Source organism: Callithrix jacchus, chromosome 7 (assembly GCF_049354715.1).
Source record: "Callithrix jacchus isolate 240 chromosome 7, calJac240_pri, whole genome shotgun sequence".
NCBI classification, from domain to species: domain Eukaryota; kingdom Metazoa; phylum Chordata; class Mammalia; order Primates; family Cebidae; genus Callithrix; species Callithrix jacchus.
This window is the reverse complement of record NC_133508.1, coordinates 75,629,737-75,650,778: the sequence shown is the minus strand read 5'-3', so window position 1 is coordinate 75,650,778 and position 21,042 is coordinate 75,629,737. Positions and strand designations below refer to the sequence as shown.

Below are 21,042 nucleotides of genomic sequence, written 5' to 3'. Positions count from 1 at the left end.
CATGGGGGTGAATAAGAGGAGAGACGGGGGGACATAGATCTGTAAGGGATAAACCCTCCAGGATTATTAAACCGCGACAGCCATCTGAACAGAAAGACAGAGCTCAGAAGGGAGAAATGTGGGAACCTGAGACGGAACCAGGACTCTTAGGGAACAAAGGATGGACTCTGGAGCATAGCTGGTCAGGGAAGAAAAGGGGAAGCCAATTCTTTGTCATCAGGGGGAAAAAAAGAGTAAAGAAAGGAAACTAGAAAATATGGGTAGGGATTTATTGGGGGCCATTTTGAGGACAGAGCTCCCAACATCATCTGATCCAACATTCAGTTGTGTATCATTCAATCCCAATATTCATGGAGTGCACTGGAGCCACGAGCAGTGAATGAAAAACTGGTCAACGTAGGGGACACGTTTTGCCCACCACCCCCCCATTCAGCCATTATCCTCCCCTGTTAACTTGATTTTTCAGGAGGTCTGGAGAGGTGGTTGTGGGTAAGAAGTTACATTGGCTCATCTCACGATAAGGGCACATTAGCAAGTAAAAAAAGAATTCATGCAACACGGAGCAGCCAAAATTGGGATTTGAGCTTCTATTCCAGTTCCCATTCTCAAGAATTTGAAGGCGAGACTTCTTAACCCCAGGCTAGGAAAGGTGTCTTAGTACATTGTGAGTAGTGCCAAATATTTTGGTCAATGCTCAGCACATTCGTAACAAGAAAAAAAAATGATGCTTCTCAGTAATAGGTGCACACTGCTAGTTTCCACATCACACCCTGATCAGAAATCAGGTGAGCAAGTCATTAATCATATCTTTTCCCATCAAATTTTGCTGGCCTACCTAAGTTGTAGGCATGGAGATCATGCAGGGAAGGGCTTAAAGGAGGACAGGGAGGATCCTCAGACAAATGCTCATTTCCTTCCAGTTTAATCCTCTGTGCAAAACAAAACAAAACAAAAACAACTAGTTCTCACTTAGGTGTCAGCTACTAATGAGCTCAGTTTGCAAAAAGAAGGGGAATAAGTTTGAACTATATTTATTTTTCAGTAAAAGGCTTTTAGTGGGAAATGCAGGATGAGTTGCTGATTGATGGCACAAGCACATTTTTCGTAAACAGCAGAGAAGATAGAAATGCTAACTCTGAGGATCTTGACTGTGTCAGTGCTGAGTCATCTACATTTCCCATGTTATTTTATACCAGCAGGGCTAAGAGGGCCCAGACAAAAATCTCAAATAAAAACACCTCCACACAGACATCTCGCCCCCACACAAACATCTGCCTCCTCAGGTCCATTACAGTACATAGAAAAGTCCCTCCATTCCCTCCTGGGGCTGCTACACGCGCCACTTTGTGAGCAGGTTCCTCAAGATGAGTGGCTGATGCTTGCCAAAGGTGAAGAAAGAACAGGGACAAAAAGGGGAAGAGTCTGCTGTGAGAATCAGAGAAGACCTGGGGAGGGGGGAGTTGCGGGGAGAAGGCAAGAGTTGAGATTCCTATTAAGAAACACAGAAATCAAAGAAAAAAACCTGCTTTGGGTTGTGGCTAAAGGGGTTCTCTGAAACTCAAATTGCTTTCTTGACCAAATTTGCATTTAAATGCTCCCAGGAGATTTTGAAATAATGCATTCTTCTAATGAATGGAAAGTGGGGAAGTCCACATGTTTGGCTGATGTTCCTGTTTTATTACAGAGAAAATTTTACAAGGCTAGAGGAACAAAGCGGCTGCCGGGGGATGGGAAGAAGGAAGTTTATGAAGGGGAGGTTTTTCGCTTCTTTCAAGCAACAGTCTAAATTTATAGCCAGACCACACAGTCGCAAAAGCTCTGAGCCTTTCTCCTTTTGGTCTTTGATTTTCTTTTGCTCCTGATGGGTGAGACTGCTGCTGCATTTCTAAGAAGGCTGCAATGGGGGAAGCAGAAGAATGTACTCGGAAGGGCATCTAGTGGAGGAGAAGGGTAATACAAGGAAATTAAAGCCCTTTATCTTTGGTGTCCTCCCAACTAAAGCCTCATCAAATGCCCCCCTCCCTAAAGTCCTGCCAATTTCTATTTCTTTCAGCTCCTCAAATGTGTTATCTCGCCTCAGGGCCGTCCCACTTGCTTTCTTCCCAGACTATAACCTTCATAGGTCGTCTCCTTTGGCCTGGCTCACTCCTACCCATGCTCCTGCTGAAACTCCCCAGGGGGAAACCTTCCTTGACCCCCCCTCCTCCAATTAATAGGTCCTCCTCTACCCTTTGGTAACACTCATCGCACTTGAAGTTATGGTACAAGGTATTTTAGCCAAACTAAATCGTAAGCCCCGTGAGGGCTGGGGCTGTTTGTCATCTTACTGACCACAGGATCCTTAGCACCTAGCAAATGATCTGGCACATACAAGGGACTCATTAACTATTCTTTAATGCTGTTCTTGGTGGTTCTTCTTCACCTTTGACCTTTGGTTCATTCACCTGTAATCCCAACACTTTGGGAGGCCAAGGCAGGAGGATCGATTGGGCCCAGGAGTTCAAGACCAGCCTGGGCAACATGGCAAAATTTGGTCTCTAAAAATATACACATACATACACACACACACACACACACACATTTGTATAGTTGTTTAAATTTTTTTTTTTTAGACGGAGTCTTGCTGTGTTGCCCAGGCTGGAGAGCGATAGTGTGATCCCAGCTCACTGCAACCTCCCTCTCCCAGATTCAAGGAATTCTCCCTGCCTCAGCCTCTTGAGTAGCTGGGATTACAGGTGCCTGCCACCACACCCGGTTAATTTTTGTATTTTTAGCAGCGATGGGGTTTCACCATGTTGGCCAGGCTGGTCTTGAACTTCTGACCTCAGGTAATCTGCCCATCTCAGCCTCCCAAAGTGCTGGGATTACAGGCATGAGCCACTGCACCTGGCCTAAATTTTTTATTAAATGCATGAATGAGTGAACCAGATGATCCTAAAATATTGGCTGGCTGTGACTACTGACTAGCTGGAAGGCTAGAGTATTTAAGGAGAGAGAATGTTTGTCTCACAGCCTCCCTTATCTAAGGCTGGCATTACAAGTTTTCCATATTTAGATATCTATCTTCCTTTTCAGGCTGATCTATGACACCCTCCTGTGTACCTTCTTTCCCTATAATCAAATTCTGAGCCTTTTCCTAGAATGTCCCATCCCCCAACTCCACCTATTGAAATCTACCTTGAAAGTTCACCCCAAATGACATGAATTTTTTTTCTATTTATTTATTTAGAGACAGTGTCTCATTCTATCACCCAGGCTGGAGTGCAGTGGTGCAATCTCGGCTCACTGACACCTCTGCTTCTTAGGCTCAAGCAATCCTCCTGCTTCAGCACCCCCACCAGCCAACCCATCAGCAGTTGAGACTACAGGCACATGTCACCATGCCCAGCTAATTGTTGTACTGTTGGTAGAGATAGGATTTCCTCATGTTGCCCAAGCTGGTCTCAAACTCTTGGACTAAAGTAGTCTGCCTGCCTCAGCCTCCCAAAGTGCTGGGATTACAGTTGTGAGCCTCTGCACCAGGCTTTTAAAAAAATATTTTTTTGAGACAAGGTCTCATTATGTTGGTCTTGAACTATAGGTACATGTACTGTGGATGTCTGTATCACTGCCTCCTTAATCTCTTACTTCATAGGTTCTTGAGGGCAAAGACATCTATTTCATTTTTCTTTATCACTGGGCCTAACAGAATACTTTGCACATAGTAGATGTTCAATAAATATTTGCTGAAGGAATGGATGCCTCACTGAACTCATATGGGGGTCGGGGAGGGAGCCAGATCTGTGATTCAAGACAATTGAGAATCCAATTCAATGTCCACTCAGTGGTCAAGGGTTGAGGGCACTTCATGTGTAGGGAGGAAAGAGGGAAGTAAAAAATTATTTCTCTTTCTGCTCGTGCTCCTTCCTCGACCTCTAGAAAGTTTATTCCCAGCTCTTCTTCACTTTGGTTCATGCTGCATTATTTTTTGTGTTAATTGATGCTTTATAAAGAAATTATTAGGCCAGGTGTGGTGGCTCACACCTGTAATCCCAGCACCTTGAGAAGCTGAAGCAGGCCAATCATCTGAGGTCAGGAGTTCAAGACCAGCCTGGCCAATATGGTGAAACCCTGTCTCTACCAAAAATACAAAAAATTAGCCAGGGGTGGTGGTGGGTCCCTGTAATCCCAGCTACTTGGGAAGCTGAGGCAGGAGAATCGCTTGAACCCAGAAGGCGGAGGTTTCAGTGAGCCAAAATCCATTGCATTCCAGCCTGGGCAGCAAGAACAAAACTCCATCTCAAAAAAAAAAAAGAAAGAAAGAAAGAAAGAAAGAAAGAAAGAAATTCTTTGCTGGTAGTGAGTGTTTGCACACACACAAGTGCACATATTCTCTCTTGCAAGGGTAGCTGTCTGCTGTGTGTTTTATATTCCCCAATAGTAGCTGATGCCAGGCACTGAAGGGGCAGCCCCAAGTGTTATCCTTTGGCTAGTTCTTGGAAGAAAATTACCTAGTTCTAGTCTCAGAAGTGCAGCTCCACCAGCCTCTTGGGTACAGGCTTTAGCCAATCCCAGCCAAAATTCCCTTTCTGCCCAGCTCCTAGAAACAGTTTTTTTTTGAGACAGAGTTTCGCTGTTGTTACCCAGACTGGGGTGCAATGGCAGGATCTCGGCTCACCACAACCTCCGCCTCCTGGGTTCAAGCAATTCTCCTGCCTCAGCCTCCTGAGTAGCTGGGAATACAGGCGTGCACCACCATGCCCAGCTAATTTTTGTATTTTTAGTAGAGACGGGGTTTCACCTTGTTGACCAGGATGGTCTCGATCTCTTGACCTCGTGATCCACCCCCCCCTCGGCCTCCCAAAGTGCTGGGATTATAGGCGTGAGCCACCGTGCCCAGCCTAGAAACACTTTATAAGCTTTGCCTCAAGTTCCCAAATCTGCTCTGGGGTAAGAAGCCTTTGCCTGCTCTCATGCTGCCCTCTTCTGTTCAGAAAGTGCAACATCTAAATTTAAGTGGCCTGGAGGCCAGCCACCCAGGAAGACAGGATCCCTGCCACCAGCAGCCCATCACCATAGCAACCCTCAAAATGGTTACTCAGCCATCTGGGTTACCATAGCAACTGGCCAAGCCGCTCCACCTCAGCCTCTCCCTGGCTTGTCAGAGCCAATTCCAAAGAATCTCCAGTGCTTACTGGGGGTAATGAACGGAGGCTGGACCCCTGACAGGCAGCTATCCCAAAGGGGCGTGGAAGGCCTCACCACATAGGGTTCCCGAGGCACAGTGGAGATAATGGGTGTTAAGGCACTCTGTGAACCTTGAAGTGCGACACAGATGTAAGCTATTATTAAACTACCATTCCTTGTAATGGGAGAGGCAGCGGGTTGCCCTAGGCAGAGTTAGCACCATTCCAAGCTTGGCCCCTTACTGGCTGGGAGACCTTGAGCAAGTTACCAAACTCTCTGGGTTTCTACTTCCTTTGCTGTAGCACATCTGCCTCCTAAAGTTGTTTTGAGGATTAGGTCAAATACAACATGTAAGATGTTGAGCCCCAAGGCTGGCATTCAGAACCTAACAATAATTATAAAAGGTACTGGCCCCTCTGCTATCTCCCAGCTTCACTCTTGAAGGAATCAGGCTAATGTGAGCCCTGCTCAACCATACCCAATCTCCCTTCCTGCTCTGAGGCAGGACAGGGTCTTGCCCTGTGTGGGTTCTCTGAGGGACTACAGGCCGTCTATACTCTTTGGGGAACTGAGAGGTTCCCCAAACTGGGAGATGTGGCTTTTTTACCTATGAAACTTCCCTTCACTTGAAGCCGTAGCTCCCCATCCAACACCACCTCAGGGTAGAAACCTCTGAAGGGCACAGTGGTCCATGCCTGTAATCCCAACACTTTGAGAAGCCAAGGTGTGCAGATCATGAGGTCAGGAGATCGAGACCATCCTGGCCAACATGGTGAAACCCTGTCTCTAGTAAAATACAAAAAATTAGCCGGGCGTGGTGGTGCGCACCTGTAGTCCCAGCTACCTGGGAGGCTGAGGCAAGGGAATTGCTTGAACCCAGGAGCCAAGATCGTGCCACTGCACTCCAGCCAGGTGACAGAACAAGACTCTGTCTCAAAAAAAAAGAATCCCTCATGAAGACTCTGGGCAGTGGGTCAGGTGGCAGTGGTTCCAGTCTTCAGACATGGACTCTGAAACAGGTAAACTAATATATTTACTACTAGAGCAAAGGCAGTATAATATAATGATTAAAAAGTGAGGGGGTAAAGGAGCTTGAAGTTGCAGTGAGCTATAAGTGTTCCACTGCACTGCAGCCTGGGCAACAGAGCAAGACTGTCTCAAAAACAAAAAGTGGGGAAGGTAAAAGTATGTGATTACCAGAACTTTCTTATATATAACTGGGGAGGGAGACGTGGGGTTGCTATATATGGTTTTTTGTTTGTTTGTTTTTTGTCCACAGTTCCTGGCTCATAACTCCTGTAGTCCTTGTCATAGTTTTCTGCTATAATGTTGAGGCACTGTAAGCCTCAGAAGCAAAGCAAGTCTTAGAAAACAGAATCTTTCTGACCTTCTGCCCTCCTTTCACCTGTTTCTTTTTTCTCCCAAAGTAGGACTCAATCTTCCCTGCATTTTTTTTTCCCCGAGAGAGGGTCTCTCTGTGTCACCCAGGCTGGATGATGGTGATCACAACTGCAGTGGTGTAAACATGGCTCACTGTAGCCTCAATCTCCCTGGCTGAAATCATCCTCCTACCTCAGCCTTCTGAGTGGCTGGGACCACAGATATATGCCACTACACCTGGCTTATTTTTTATTTTCTGTAGGGACAAGGTCTCACTATGTTGCCCAGGCTGGTCTTGAAATCCCAGATTCAAGTGATCCTCCTGCCTTGGCCTCCCGCCTTGGCCTCCCAAAGTGTTGGGATTATAGGCATAAGCCATGGTAGCCAGGCTTTTTTTTTTTTTTTTTTTTTGAGACAGTGTCTCATTCTCTGCCTAGGCTGGAGTGTAGTGGTACAATCATAGCTCACTGCAGCCATGACCTCCTGGGCTCAAGGGATCCTCCCATCTCAGCCTCCCAACTATAGCTGGGACTATAGGCATGCACCATGACACCTGACTGAATTTTTTTTTTTTTTTTGTAGAGATGATGGTCTCACTATGTTGCCCAGGCTGGTCTTGAACTTCGGGCATCAGGCGAACCTCCTTCCTCGGCCTCCCAAAGTGGTAGGATTATACATGTGAGCCACCACTCTCAGTCTTCCCCCACATTTCTGATTGTAGTCATGAGACCCTATTTAAGGAGTCTTGCCCCATACCCTGAGGGAAAGAATGCTGCACAGAAAATCTAAGAAGAATTTGAACAGCCAGGCTTTGCTGGGTCTCCACACTGTGTTAGACCATACACTTTTTGCCCAATCACATTTCTACATGGTTGTCAATCATGCCTACCCAAGGAAGTCTCCATGAAAGGCCTAAGAGGACTGGGTTCAGGGAGCTTCCAGGATAACTGAACACGTGAAGATTCCTGAAGAGTGGCATACAAGGGAGGGCATGGAAGCTCCACATTCCTTCTTCCATGCCTCGCCCCTCACCCTCTGCATCTCTTTACCTGTATCCTTTGTGTGTTTTGTGGTTTTTGTTTTGTTTGTTTTTAGATCCGGTATCACTGTGTCACTGGACTACAGTGCACAGTGTTGGCTCACTGCAGCGTCAACCTCCCAGGCTCAAGCAATCCTCCCACCTCTGCGTCCTGAGTAGCTGTTACTACAGGGGTACATCACCACGCCTGGCTAATTTCATTTTATTTTTTGTGGAGACAGAGTCTCACTATATTGCCCAGGCTGGTCTCAAACTCCTGGTTTCAAGAGATCTTCCCACCTTGGCCTCTCAAAATGCTGGGATTACAGGTATGAGCCAACGCACCCAGCCAGGACCCCATTTATAGCCAGTCAGGCAGAAGCACAGGTAAAACAACCTGTGATTGGCATTGGAAATGGAGCTGGGGGGGAGGTGGGTGCGGTGGCTAAAGCCTGTAATCCCAACACTTTGGGAGGCCAAGGCGGGTGGACCACCTGAGATCAGGAGTTCGAGACCAGCCTGGCCAACATGGCAACATCCGTCTTTACTAAAAATACAAAAAATTGGCCGGGTGTGGTGGCTCACGCCTGTAATCCTAGCATTTTGAGAGGCCAAGGCAGGCAGATTGCCTGAGCTTAGAAGTTCAAGACCAGCCTCACCAACATGGAGAAACCCTGTCTCTACTAAAAATACAAAATTAGCTGGGGTGTGGTGGCACATGCCTGTAATCCCAGCTACTCGGGAGGCTGAGGCAGGAGAATTGCTTGAACCCAGGAGGCGGAGGTTGTCATGAGCTGAGATCGTGCTATTGCACTCCAGCTTGGGAAACAGGAGAGAAACTCCATCTGAAAAAAAGAAAAAGGCAGAGTAGGGGAATGTCTTGGGGACTGAACCCTCAAACTGTGGGATCTGATGCTATTTCTAGGTAATTAAACTGGAGGACACCCCACTGGTGTCCACTGAAGAACTGCTGCTTAACTTGCTGGCAGGGAGAAGTCCCCATGTATCTTGGGGTCACAGAAGTCTTCTGTGTTGATTGTTCAGTAAAAGAATAGAAAAAACAGGAACTGTGTTTGTTCCACTGACAAGAGTGTATGAATGAAATAAAGTTGGCCATGAATTGATCATTCTTGTTTCTGGATGACAGGGGTTCACTGTACTATTCTCGTTACTTTAATATGTTTGAAATATCCTGAAAAGTGCCTGGGCTTTGGAGTTAGGCAGACCCAAAACTCAGCACTTGAATAACTCCAACAGGTATATTATATATGTTGGGTGCCAGGGGACGCCATGAACATTAAGTAATGCTGAATCCCAGCTCCATTATATGCTCAATGTATAATCTCAAACACATTCCTTAATATTTCTGTTAAGAATAGCAACTAGTTTCCAGGGGTCTCTAAGGATTAAATGATGTATGTAAAATGCCTGGTACACATCTAGGACTCTACACAGCGGCTTTACTAGTTATTATTCACTGGAGGATCCCAGCTGGCACCAGCTCTCAGACACTCCTAAACTGAATCCAGAGTTCACTCCGCAAGCCACCCTCTAGATTCTTTAGTTCCTAATTCTCACCAGCTGTTCTCTCTTCATTTTCCTTCTTTCCTTCTTACTAAAGCCAAAGAAACAAGAATAGATGCAAACAACAGACATGTGCCCTGTCTCTTCAGGTTGTCCTGGCTAATTCCTATTTATTTCCCCAGTCCCAGAAGAAATGCTATCATTGCTCTGAGCCGGGGAGGCGCAGGAGTAGAAGTTCCTTCCCTTCCAGAATTTCCTCAAAACTCTTTGGACTTGCAATGTAGCTCAGCTCATGCTGCATTCTAACTGTCTTCATCGGCAGGAGCTAAGCTCTGAAGTGCAGTCTGAGCCTAGAACAAAGTAGCCCTGGGGATATCGGTTAAATTAGCAAGTGTGTAATCAGTGAATAAGCAAGGGGATAAATCAGCACATTCATGAATCTCTGAACAAGTGTATAAGTGAATGAATGATATACAACAAGTGTATGAGTGAGTGAATGATACACATTAGTATCATTCACTCACTCATACACTTGTTCATAGCTAATATGTATCAAGGACTGACTAAATAGCAGGTACCGGGCCAAACATCCTACTCCCACTACCTCATTTAATCTACCATGCAAGTCTCCGAGGTAGTGCTCTTGCTCCGCCATTTTAACTGTAAGAAACTGAGGCTCAATGAGGTTACTAACATCCCAGAGTCACCCAATTAGCAAGTAAGCAATGAAACTAGGACTCCAGCTGACTCCCAAAACCAGTCCTTTGCATGAATGAATGGAAGAGTGAGCACATGAGGAAATGTGTGAATGAGGGGGGAGACACCACTGAGGCCCCAGGTAGAATCCTCCCCTGACCACAAGGCAAAAGCCTGGTATCTTCTGGGTTAGGGCTGAAGCACAGTTCAGGACAGAAGCTTCAACCTGTAATCATCACCCTTCAAGTTATAGGGGCTTCAGTCCTTCCCTGTAGCAGCATCACAGGTCCAGGCAGAGATTCCAACAAGGAGCACCCATTCTGTTGCCACAAGAAAGCCAAGACAGAGAAAGAAGCTGGCAGGCTTCTAACTGACAGGTGGCAACAGGCAGTGGCAGGGCCAAATCATGGCAGGTCCGAGCCACAGCAACCAGAAAGAGGAGGCCAGCCAGGCTCCATATAACATTTTAGTGATGATGTATCTGTTCATAGACCTTTCCTCAAGGCGAGGACTGCGGAAATAAAGAACAAATGCAGCCCTAGTTCCTGCTGCAGTGTCAGCTACTCTGGTGGCATCTAACCCCTGAGCCCATGAGACTGAGAAATGATGGCCTTCCACGGTCCCCACAGTAACCAGAGTCTTTCCTCTGTATTCCTCCCTTCAGCCTAGGCTTCTCCCATAACAAACAGAAAGGCATGAGCCAAACTGCCATTCCATACCTTTCTCTATGACACCTAGGAAGTCATTAAAAAAGCATGATGGCATTAAGATGGGAATATACCTTGCAATTCAGCAGCCACCTTCCCTCACCAACTAGGGTCCCACAGGGGCCCTGCACCTCAGAGAAAGGACAGGTTGGCTGTCTTTTCTGCTGCCCACACAGCATTCTGCCCACGTGGTCATGTTCCAGCCCACAGCTAATGTGACCCAGATTTACTTTCAAAGAGCTGCAGCTGAGCTGGTGGTGTGTAGCTACAATTCATTCTGCCCCACTTTCAGGGCACCCTCCTCTGTTCATCTCTCCTACTACTGAAACCAAGCTCTAGGACAGGGCCAGAGACTCTGTGGATGCTGCCAGAAAGAAGTAGAGAAGCTGGGAAGGAGGAGGAGCCTCAGGGCAAGGAAGGTTGGTGGCTCAGGAGTAAGGATTCCCAGTGAGATTGTCTTTAAGTTTCCATTTCCCATCCCTGCATCCCCTTCTTTCCACTCACGGCTTGGCCAGAATAAGCCACATCTATCTGCTCCCTGACAAAGGCCTAAAGAACAAAAGAAAGGGACAGAAATAAGAGGCGTGGGCCCCTTCTTTGCTGGCCTCCTAAGCCTCCACTGCCTCATCTGGCTGCCAGGGAGGTTACAAGGAATGATACTGCTAAGTGCAATAACAGGCCATGTGAAGCTGTGTTTTTCCAGCACATTCTGATTCTCATTCAATGATCACCTGAAGCAAGTATCACCATCTCCCTTTTACAGACAAGGAAACTGAGGCTCCAAGAAGCAAGGTCATTTGCCTAAGTCTTGTGACTCCAGATTCAGTTGTCTCCACAGTACCTGGCACATAGCTGGAGCTTAATCCATTTTTTTTTTTTTGAGATGGAGTCTCGCTCTGTGGCTCAGGCTGGAGTGCAGTGGCATGATCTTGGTTCACTGCAACCTCCACCTCCCGGGTTCAAGCAATTCTGCCTCAGCCTCCTGAGTAGCTGGGACTACAGCCATACTCTACAGCTAATTTTTGTGTTTTTAGTAGAGACAGGGTTTCACCATGTTGGTCAAGCTGGACTCCTAACCTCATGATCCTCCCGCCTCAGCCTCCCAAAGGGCTGGGATTACAGGCATGAGTCACCACGCCCAGCCAATCCACTTTTTAATTGAATGAATGAATAAATAAATGTAGAAGCAGAGAGGTGCCTGTGGGATGTCTTCTTGAAGCTCCCAACCTGGAGAAGAGACACATGGGCCCCGAGGAGTGAGCTCCAGCTTCTAACCAGGTAGTGCTTTTATGGCTCTCTGCCCCTGGGCAAAAAGAGTAAGATGGGACTTGTGACTGCACAGAGCTCCAGAGCTGCTGAGGGAAATGAACCTGAGAACAATGAACGTGAATATAAAGCCAAATGAAACAAGGGCTATGCAGAGATACAATTGCCATCTGACTGGAAGGCCACAATGGAGCAGATGCTGGGAATGATTATTTCAGCAGCATTTGCTGAGAGACTCCCAAGAGTGAATCCCACAGATGCTTTCTACTGGCACATAGCTTATTCCTTTTTTTAGTTGATTGAATGAATGAGTGAATAAATGAACAAGCAGAGAGAAGTCCAAACCTTAGCTCTGAGTCACTGTGCTCCCCTTTTTCACAACACATATGGGGACAGAATTATTTTTTCCCTTTTAACTACTTAAAAAAAAATAGAGACAGGGTCTCACTATGTTGCCCTGGCTGGTCTTGAACTCCTTAGCTCTAGTGATCCTCCTGCCTTGGCCCCCCAAAATGCTGGAATTACAGGCGTGAGCCACTACACTTGGCCTTTTTTCCCTTCTATCCGCTCCACTAGACTGAGTTCCATGCAGAAGGGACCACATCTTTAGTCATCTTTGAACACCAATGCCAAGGACAGGGAGGGTCCTGATTATGTGATGTTAGATGAAGGAATACCTGATTGATGGGTAGAGGGTGAAATCTTCCTGCACCCAACCAGACCCTGGCCCAAACATGAGCCCTTCTTCAAGATATGGTAGTGCCATCTGCAGGAAACTTGTAGTAATAAATGTACATGTCTGCAGTGACAACAAATGTTATGTGAATGGCACCCCGAAGGGTTGTGCAGTGTACAGCCATGTGACAACCTGTCTTGCACCCTGTTCTCAAACTACTCTCACAGGTCCCAGGGGATACATCTTTTCTTCCTCTCATTGTTTCTATCCTTTGGGGTTGTACTCTTTACTAGAGTAACCTCCCCAGTGCCCCACTTTTTTGTTGCTTCTCATCAGTAAGTAAGGATATTTCTACTGATCTTTACTAAAGACAGAGAGCCAGAGGAGAAGAGGCAAAGATTCCAAGATCTTGGTCTCTCCCCTTTCCTGTTTCTATAGACCCGGATCCTGAGGCCTTTCCTGGAAGTGACCAAAAGGTCTCTCAGGTGAGTGTGGAGATTTAGATTGTCACCTGCAGAAGATTCAGACTGGCCTGGTTGCCATGTATTGCCCAAGGAAATAGAAAGAGCAATGTACAGCGCCGGGCATGGTGGCTCATGCCTGTAATCCCAGGATTTTGGGAGGCCGAGGTGGGCGGATCACCTGAGGTCAGGAGTTCGAGAGCAGCCTGGCCAACATAGTGAAACCCCATCTCTTCTAAAAATACACAGGCCAGGTGCGGTGGCTCAAGCCTGTAATCCCAGCACTTTGGGAGGCCGAGGCAGGTGGATCACAAGGTCAAGATATCAAGACCATACTGGTCAACATGGTGAAACCCTGTCTCTACTAAAAATACAAAAAAAAAAAAATTAGCTGGGCATGGTGGCACGTGCCTGTAATCCCAGCTACTCGGGAGGCTGAGGCAGGAGAATCACCTGAACCCAGGAGGCGGAGGTTGCGGTGAGCCGAGGTCGCGCCATTGCACTCCAGCCTGGGTAACAAGAGCGAAACTCCCTCTCAAAAATAAAAAAAATAAAAATACACCAATTAGCTGGGCGTGGCAGCACACCCCTGTAATCCCAGCTACTCGGGAGGCTGAGGCAGGACAATAGCTTGAACCCAGGAGGCGGAGATTACAGTATGTTGAGATTGCGCCACTGCACTCCAGCCTGGGTGGCAGAGTGAGACTCTGCCTCAAAAAAAGAAATTGCAATGTACTTGGAGTTAGAAGATCTGTGTTTACCAGTCCTTTGTAACTATAGGCCAGTCCCTTAAACTCTCTGAGCCTCAGATGCTAACATATGTCCTGCCTAACACAGAGTTCTTTTGAAATCTCTGTGTAAATCATAAAGATTTACAGAAACAAGACACTTTCATTAGTGACTTGTTACATTTGAATGTGGCTGGGCTTAGGGAGTTGAGAATAAGGCTGGCAAAGAAGAAGGAGAAACAAATGGGGGAAAGGATGAGAACAGGAAGACAGGAGGAAGAGAACCTGTCTGACTTTGTAGACTGAAATCAGCAGGTTTCTCAGCCCCAACATCCCTCTCTACTCTGACATGTGTGACCAGCAGGGTCACACATGCTTGAAGGGTTTCTCCCTCAAGCAGGGCGAGGCCCCAAGACCAGCTCAGGACACAGAGTAGGCCAGGGAAAGGGAAGCTCCGTATTTGGTGAGTGATTCAGACACCCCCACTTGGCTTCCTAAGCCAGATCCAGGGGGAGGAGAAAATTGCACAGGCCACAGCTGGCTTCCAGTGTAAGACTGACTTCATTTCCTCCCACAATTAAAATTCTGCTTCAGAGAGCTTCACAGCATCCAGGGTCTCCAAGACATGCCCCTCCTGTACCTCCTGTGAAGGAGTCCCTGCAGAGCTAAGGCTGCCTTTTTCTTTACTCTGGTGGAGCCCTCACAGCAGTCTAAAATCACAGGAAGATTTCAGCAAGACCCTGAAGTCGCAGTCCCGCCTCGTCTCTGCTGCCTCTCTCCTCTCCTGCTAAAGAAACACGCCCAACTGCAGTGCATGAGTTATTTTTAACCATGGCAGTCTCCCCATTTTCAGCCTTACTGGCCCAGCCCCCTCCTCAAAAGAGGCATTCAGCAGTGTCAGGATGCAAAGGAGATCAGCATCCATGCCAGAAACACAGCACCGCACAGCACCCACCATCCCCGTGCTCAGTTCACCCAGCAGGATCCTTAGGAGCCTTGCCTGCATAAAATTAAGCCTCCTTGAGTCCACTCCACTTCTATTCTAGTCTCCAAATCTGAAGCAGCAGGCAAATCATCCCGTGGGCCTCCTCAGAGAAGACTGGAAGGGGAAATCATCACAAAGCGATATGAGTATGCATAAGTGATGAAGGATGGAGGCAGAGGATATAAAGAAGGAAGAATGAGACAGCCCACTCTGTCTTCAGTAGAAAGAGGTTTTCGAGTCTTCAGGGCGCTGAGTCGTGGCCCTTCAAGACTGGAGACAAGTAGAGCCCTTCCTGCACCCTAGGGACAGCTCTGAAATTCTGTGCCTGGCTGATACTGCAGGCCCCGTGGTTTTGAGAAGGACTTCCTCCAAGGACTCCCCGCTGCCCATCAGAAAGAGCTCAAATTCTCCTTCCTGCCTTCCACGCCCTACTGCTGTCTCCTCACTTGGAGCTCACTCCCTCTAAAGTCTTTTCCTAATTACCTGAGCCCACATAAGCCTTTCTCTGTCTGACTTTCCATTACAGCTCAGTGCCCCTGTTTCTGGATCACAATCTGTCACATCACATAATAACGTCAAAACACTCATTTAGCATTCATTCAGTCCTTCAGTACTGGCTGGTCTCTAGCATGCACAAGGCCATGTGCAGCCCTCTGGGGCTCAAAATATAAGACATGTCCTAAATTGCTCACCGTTCTAAGGGAGTAATGGGCACCCTGTGGGTTAACTGCTACACTGTACAAGGGAACATGGAGGAGAGAAAAGTATGACTGTGAGAGCGGAGGAGGAAGATTTGGATACCACTGGGGGCATTAAGGACAGAGGAGGCGGCACTTAAAAGAGAAGGAGGGTTTACCAGCATCTTGCAGAGAAGAAAATTAAAGCATGTTAGTTTCATCCTGCAAGATGCATCCCTCTGGGGGGCAAGTTACAGTGTACCGTGGCAGGGTGATTGGGGGTAGATGTGACAGCAGGTGAAGCTTTAGAGGTAAGTAATTTTGTTGGATCTTTATGCTGAAGTCTCTATTCCACAGGCAATGAGGAGCCAAAGGTGGTTTTTAAGCAGTTGAGTAATAGAATTAGGTTTGTATTTTATTTTATTTATTTTTTATTGGATTTTTAATGAAGTGTTATACAGGCAACACTTCATCTCTTTTTTTTATTTTTATTTTTTGAGATGGAGTCTCACTCTGTCACCCAGGCTGGAGTGCAGTAGCACCATCTCAGCTCACTGCAACTTCCGCCTCCTGGGTTCAAGCAATTCTCCTGTTTCAGCTTCCTGAGTAGCTGGGATTACCAGCACCACCACCATGCCCAGCTAATTTTTATATTTTTAGTAGAGGCAGGGTTTTACCATATTGGTCAGGCTGGTCTCAAACTCCTGACCTCAGATGATCTGCCCACCTTGGCCTCCCAAAGTGCTGGGATTACAGGTGTAAGCCATCGCGCCTGGCCAACACTTCATTTCATAAAATAGAATATATGTTCTTTTTTTTCGTTTGTTTTTTAAGATGGAGTTTCCCTCTGTAGCCCAGGCTGGAGTACAGTGACACGATCCCAGCTCACTGCAACCTCCACCTCCCAGGTCCCAGTTCAAGGAATTCTCCTATCTCAGCCTCCCAAGTAGCTGGGATTACAGGCACAGGCCACCATGCCCAGCTAATTTTTGTAGTTTTTTTTAGTAGAGATGGAGTTTCACCATGTTGGCTAGTCTGGTCTTGAACTCCTGACCTCGTGATCCACCTGCCTCGGTCTTCCAAAGTGCTGGGCTTACAGGCGTGAGCCAGTGTGCCCGCTAAATATGTGCTCTTGAGGTTTGTGTTTTTTTTTTAAGAGATGGGGTCTCACTATGTTGCCCAGGCTGGAGTGCAGTGGCTATTCACAGGCACGATCCCACTACTGATCAGCATGGGAGTTTTAGTTTTGACCTGCTCCATTTGCAACCTGGGCCGGTTCACCCCTCCTTAGGCAACCTGGTGGTCCCCTGCTGCTGGGAGGTCACCATATTGATGCCGAACTTAGTGTGGACACCCTATCGGCATGGGCTCAAGTGATCCTCCCACCTCAGCCTCCCGAGTAACTGGGACTACAGGCATGCACCACTGTGCCCATGAGGTTGTATTTTAGAATAAAATACTCTATTAGTCATGTGGAGGATGGGGGCAAGACTAAGAGAGGAAGAGCTACTATACAGTGGAAGGAGCAGGTATATTATTTGAGAGACACAAAGAAAGTAGCAGTACAGGCCTTGGTGATGGCTTGAAAGCTAGTTATGTCATTGATTTAGCTGCAGGCACTGCTCTGTTTTCCTATCTGTACTCTAGCACCAACACCCTGCTGAGATGCTGAGCACACTTTAGGGAGGCAGCTGTGGATGCCTTCAGTTGAAGCATCTCCTTTATTGAACAAAACACTGTGGTAAGGGCTTTCCACACTTTAACCTTCAAGGCAGCCCTGCACAGCAGACATTCTTAAGACAAGGAAAGTGACACTGAGATAGAACAAGGGACTCGCCCAGAGTCACACAGTTGGTCAGTGGCAGGACCACAATCCAGAACTCTACCCTCTCTGATTCCAAAGCTTACACTCATAACTACTACATTTCACGGCTGCTTGTCAGACAGCCGGGCACATCCCACCACAGGAGACAGCCCCAGCCTTCAGACCATGTTAAAGGTCTGCATGTAGAACACTTCTGGAAGGTGATACAAGTAAAACTGTGCTCTCCAAGGATTTCATTATAAGGAAATAAATAACCCAACAGAAGTCAAATTATTCTTAACCATGTTCTCAGCAGCATTGTCTAACATAGCCAAAAAGTGAAAAAAGAGTAGGATTTAGAAAATCATAAAAAATATTAAACAGCCATTAGAAATAGTAACTATAAAGTCTAAGGTGCAATACGGAAAATCTTTTTAATATAAGAGTGACTAAAAAGAGTCAGATGCAGAATGGTACCTAAGCCATGAAGGCAACTACAGAGAAAATATAACTGAATGGGGACAAAGACAAGGAAGAAGGTACAGAAATGAAAACAGGTCTCATGTTAGCACAGGGGTGGCAAATTTTCCTCTTTTGAGGTTTTCATTAATGTTATTTCAACATCTTTCCAAGAGTAACAATAACAAATCCGATTCTGGCTGCTTTGCCAGAGAGCCCTGGTGAGGGCCCCTAGGCTCCCCATGTGCCGCTGCACCATGTCCCATTCCTCCCTCACACCCACAGCGTCCAACCTGCTGGGGTATCTCTCTTACCAGCAACTCTGACCACAGCACGCTCTGCAGGGTCCAGCACCGAATCCTGGCTTTTCCGCTTTTTCTGCTCATGCAGTGGCAGGTTCCAGGGCAAGGTGTCCCCTGGGGGACAAGGAGACAGGCTCCCTGACCGCTCGCTCCTGTAAGATCGCTCACTCCGACACGACCGCTCACTCCGACATGACCGCTCACTGAGCGTCTCTTCATCTGAGGAAGACATGGCCCAGGTGGGGGCTGCTGCAGGAGGGCCTGGGAGCCCAGGGAGAAGTGATCTGAAGGAGAAAGGGGTGAATGTGAGCAGACCAAAGAGGTCCCATAAGGAGTGCTGGGACTTGGGAAGCAGAGGTTCTAGTCCTGTCTATCTGAACCTCAGTTTCTTCACCTGGAAAATGGGATGAAGATGATACATGCCAAAACTAATTCACGAGGTTTGGGGGATATTGTTTGTGATGATGTCTATAAATCTTAAAACATCATGTAAAAGTTAGCTCCTATTCCTAGGAACTATTATTATTGTTATTTGGCACATCTGGAAGATTAAGCTCACAGATCCCACGACAGAACGCTGTGGGTTTAAATTCTACTCCATTTACTAGCTGTGTGACCCTGGAGAAGCTACTTGGTCTCTCCAAGCCTCAGCACCCTCATCTACAAAATGGGGATGATAATAATAGAACCTAGCCCTATGGGGTTGGATTCTGCATGTAAAGTGCTTAATAGTGCCTAGTGCCCAGTGAGCACTCAATATACAGTATCTATTATTACATTCCTGTTCTACTTACCTCCCAGGAATGCTATAAGGATAAACTGGGGCAACAGATGGGAAGTATTTTCAAAAAGCTAAAGCATGATCTCAGTAGCAGGCATGAAGCAAACCATGGGCTAGAATAGGCAGAAATTCCCTGGTTTCTCCCACTCTATCTCCAGCAGATATATTAGAAAATGTACTAGACTTGAAGTAAGACAGACCTGGGTATAAATTCTAGTTTGGCCACTTACAAATTGCTGTGCTCTTGGGTAAGTCACTTCACCTTTCTGAGACTCAGTTCCTTCATCTGCAAAATGGGGGTAATATTCCACCTCAGAGGATGTTTTAAGAACACTGTTAAATGCAAATGTAGTACTGGTTGATGCCATGCATGACACCCAGCAGGCATTAAATGTTCATTTGCTACTCTAGGGCTGTTGTGGGAATAAGTGGCACAGCATGAGGATGGGGTGGAGGGATGGGACAGAAAGTCCATTTTTTTCTGTCAGTTTAGCTAGTGGAGACAGTTAAGTGAAAATACAATTGCTCTAGGGCCAGCTGGGCTCCACCAGCCAGACTGGGCAGCCTTCCCTCAGCCAGGCCAAGCTCACTTCCCAGAACCATCTGCTACACATGGCCCACCACCCCAAGGGCTCCATCAGAGCACGGATGGTATGTGCCTTCAGCTACCAGCCTTCCTACAGGCCCCAAAGCCAACCTGGGTAGCCAGCTCTGACTTTGGCTCTAGGGTCCAGAGAGGGCAGGAGCTGTTGATTTTCCCTTATGGGGAATACCTGCACACAGGGCTGTGTAGAGACAGGGAGGTAGCCTACATGCCTGGACACATTGGGTCTGTGGCCACAGCTTCTCCAGGATTCTCGAATTAGCCTAGAGGCAGCAAACGGCAGAGACAGCCTCCTGGGTCATTGGCAGATCCCCACCATAGGCACAGAAGAAACATAAAAACAGTGCAGGAGGCCTGTAGGCAGTCTTAGGCAGCCGAGTCTCCCTGCCAGGGCACCCCTTGTGCCAGCAGCATGTGGGCCCTCTTCCCAGGGAACATCTAGAAGGGATCTAGCCACAGGAAACAGAAAGGAAAGGACCCTGGTCCTGGCACAGCTTTGCCCTTTATCCTAGCACTGACCCCTCCTCCCATTACCTTCTGGGCAGTTACTGAAGTGACAGCCTCAACCTCTGGGAAACTCAGGCCAAGCTTCCGCCCCTACCCTCAGCTCAGGGTTAGGAAAAATGCCCCTCCTCTCAGACCACCTGCTTCATGCCAGAACCGCCCATTCCTCTCCAAGACGCCCATTTCACTACAAAGGCCGGCTCTTCCAAGGCCTCCTATAGGAGAAAGCGTCCCTTCTGGGCTCTACCCCGTCAATCTCCGGCCCCTCACAAACACCTGTTTGACCTCGGGGCTCCCACCCCACCCTCGGTCACCCGGGTCACTCCATCAATCCCCGAGATTCACAGGAGCGCCTGCCCATGCCCCAGCCCACCCTGAAGGCTGCAGGCCGGTCGGCGACAAGCACCTCACAGGGTGCTCTCACCCGCTGCGACCCTCTCCACCTGGCTCCCACCTGCTTCCCCACGGTGGAGGAGGAGCGCGCCCGCGAGCCTGGAGCGGCGCGGGTGGGTCCGCGTGCCCGCCAAGCGTGGCTGACAAAGAGCGGGGACGCGCGACTGAGGACCGACAGGGCGCTGGGGCCAGCGGCCGAGCCCTGGGGCTGGGAAGCGACCCTCCTCGCCCGGCTCTGCCCGCCCCCGCAGGTCCGGGGCCCGGCCCCGACAGGGCTCCGTGCCCCGTTTTCCCGGGGAACACGCCTCCCTTCCGCCCTGGCAGCGCCCGCACAGGGGAAGCCCCAGCTCCGCGTCCTCGCCGCTCCCCGGAGCCTGCCGCGGGGGCTGCAGGTGCGAGCCCCGCACGGCCGCTGTCACCGCGCCTGTCAAGCCGCCTGTCAGCGGCCGCCGGCTGCCGGGGGCTGGGGCGCGGCCGCCTCGCGCGATCAATCACCGCACCCCAGCCGCCTCCGCGCACCCTGCTCAGTAGGCAGGGCACCTGCATCGAACCCTGCGCCCCGCGCCTTACCCTGGGAGCCGAAGGAGGAGGAAGACCGGCCCGCGGCGGCAGGGAAGGCGGCGGCGGCCGGGCGCGCCCTGGGCTGGAGCGCGGTTGAGGGGAGCGCGGCAGAGCCGAGGGGAGCGGTTCCCACAATGGCCGAGCTCGCGTCGCCGAGCCCCCCGCCCCCCGCGCCCTAGCGGCAGCGGCTGAAGCGGAGCCGGCGCAGCCGCCCAACCCGCTCCCCCACCCCCAGCGCCGACCCCGCCCCCCGCCCCCCGATGCGCGCTCCCCCCGCCCTGCACCCCACCCCGGCGCTTCCGCGCACCCCGCGCGCCCCTACCCATCCGCCGCCCGGCGCCCCCCTCCGC

The 21,042-nt window shown here is 48.8% G+C and overlaps 1 protein-coding gene across 1 annotated transcript; it reads right to left on the bottom strand.

The window, feature by feature from the left end:
• Positions 1–1,653: 1,653 nt before the first annotated feature.
• On the bottom strand, positions 1,654–20,596 carry LOC128932633 (microtubule-actin cross-linking factor 1-like). Its single transcript, XM_054259185.2, has 3 exons — positions 20,193–20,596; positions 17,862–18,133; positions 1,654–1,934 (listed from the first exon to the last, which is right to left on the bottom strand). The coding sequence occupies exons 2-3, from the start codon at positions 18,079–18,081 to the stop codon at positions 1,789–1,791; spliced, it is 366 nt and encodes a 121-aa protein (XP_054115160.2). The 5' UTR covers positions 18,082–18,133; positions 20,193–20,596; the 3' UTR covers positions 1,654–1,788.
• Between the last annotated feature and the right edge of the window lie 446 nt (positions 20,597–21,042).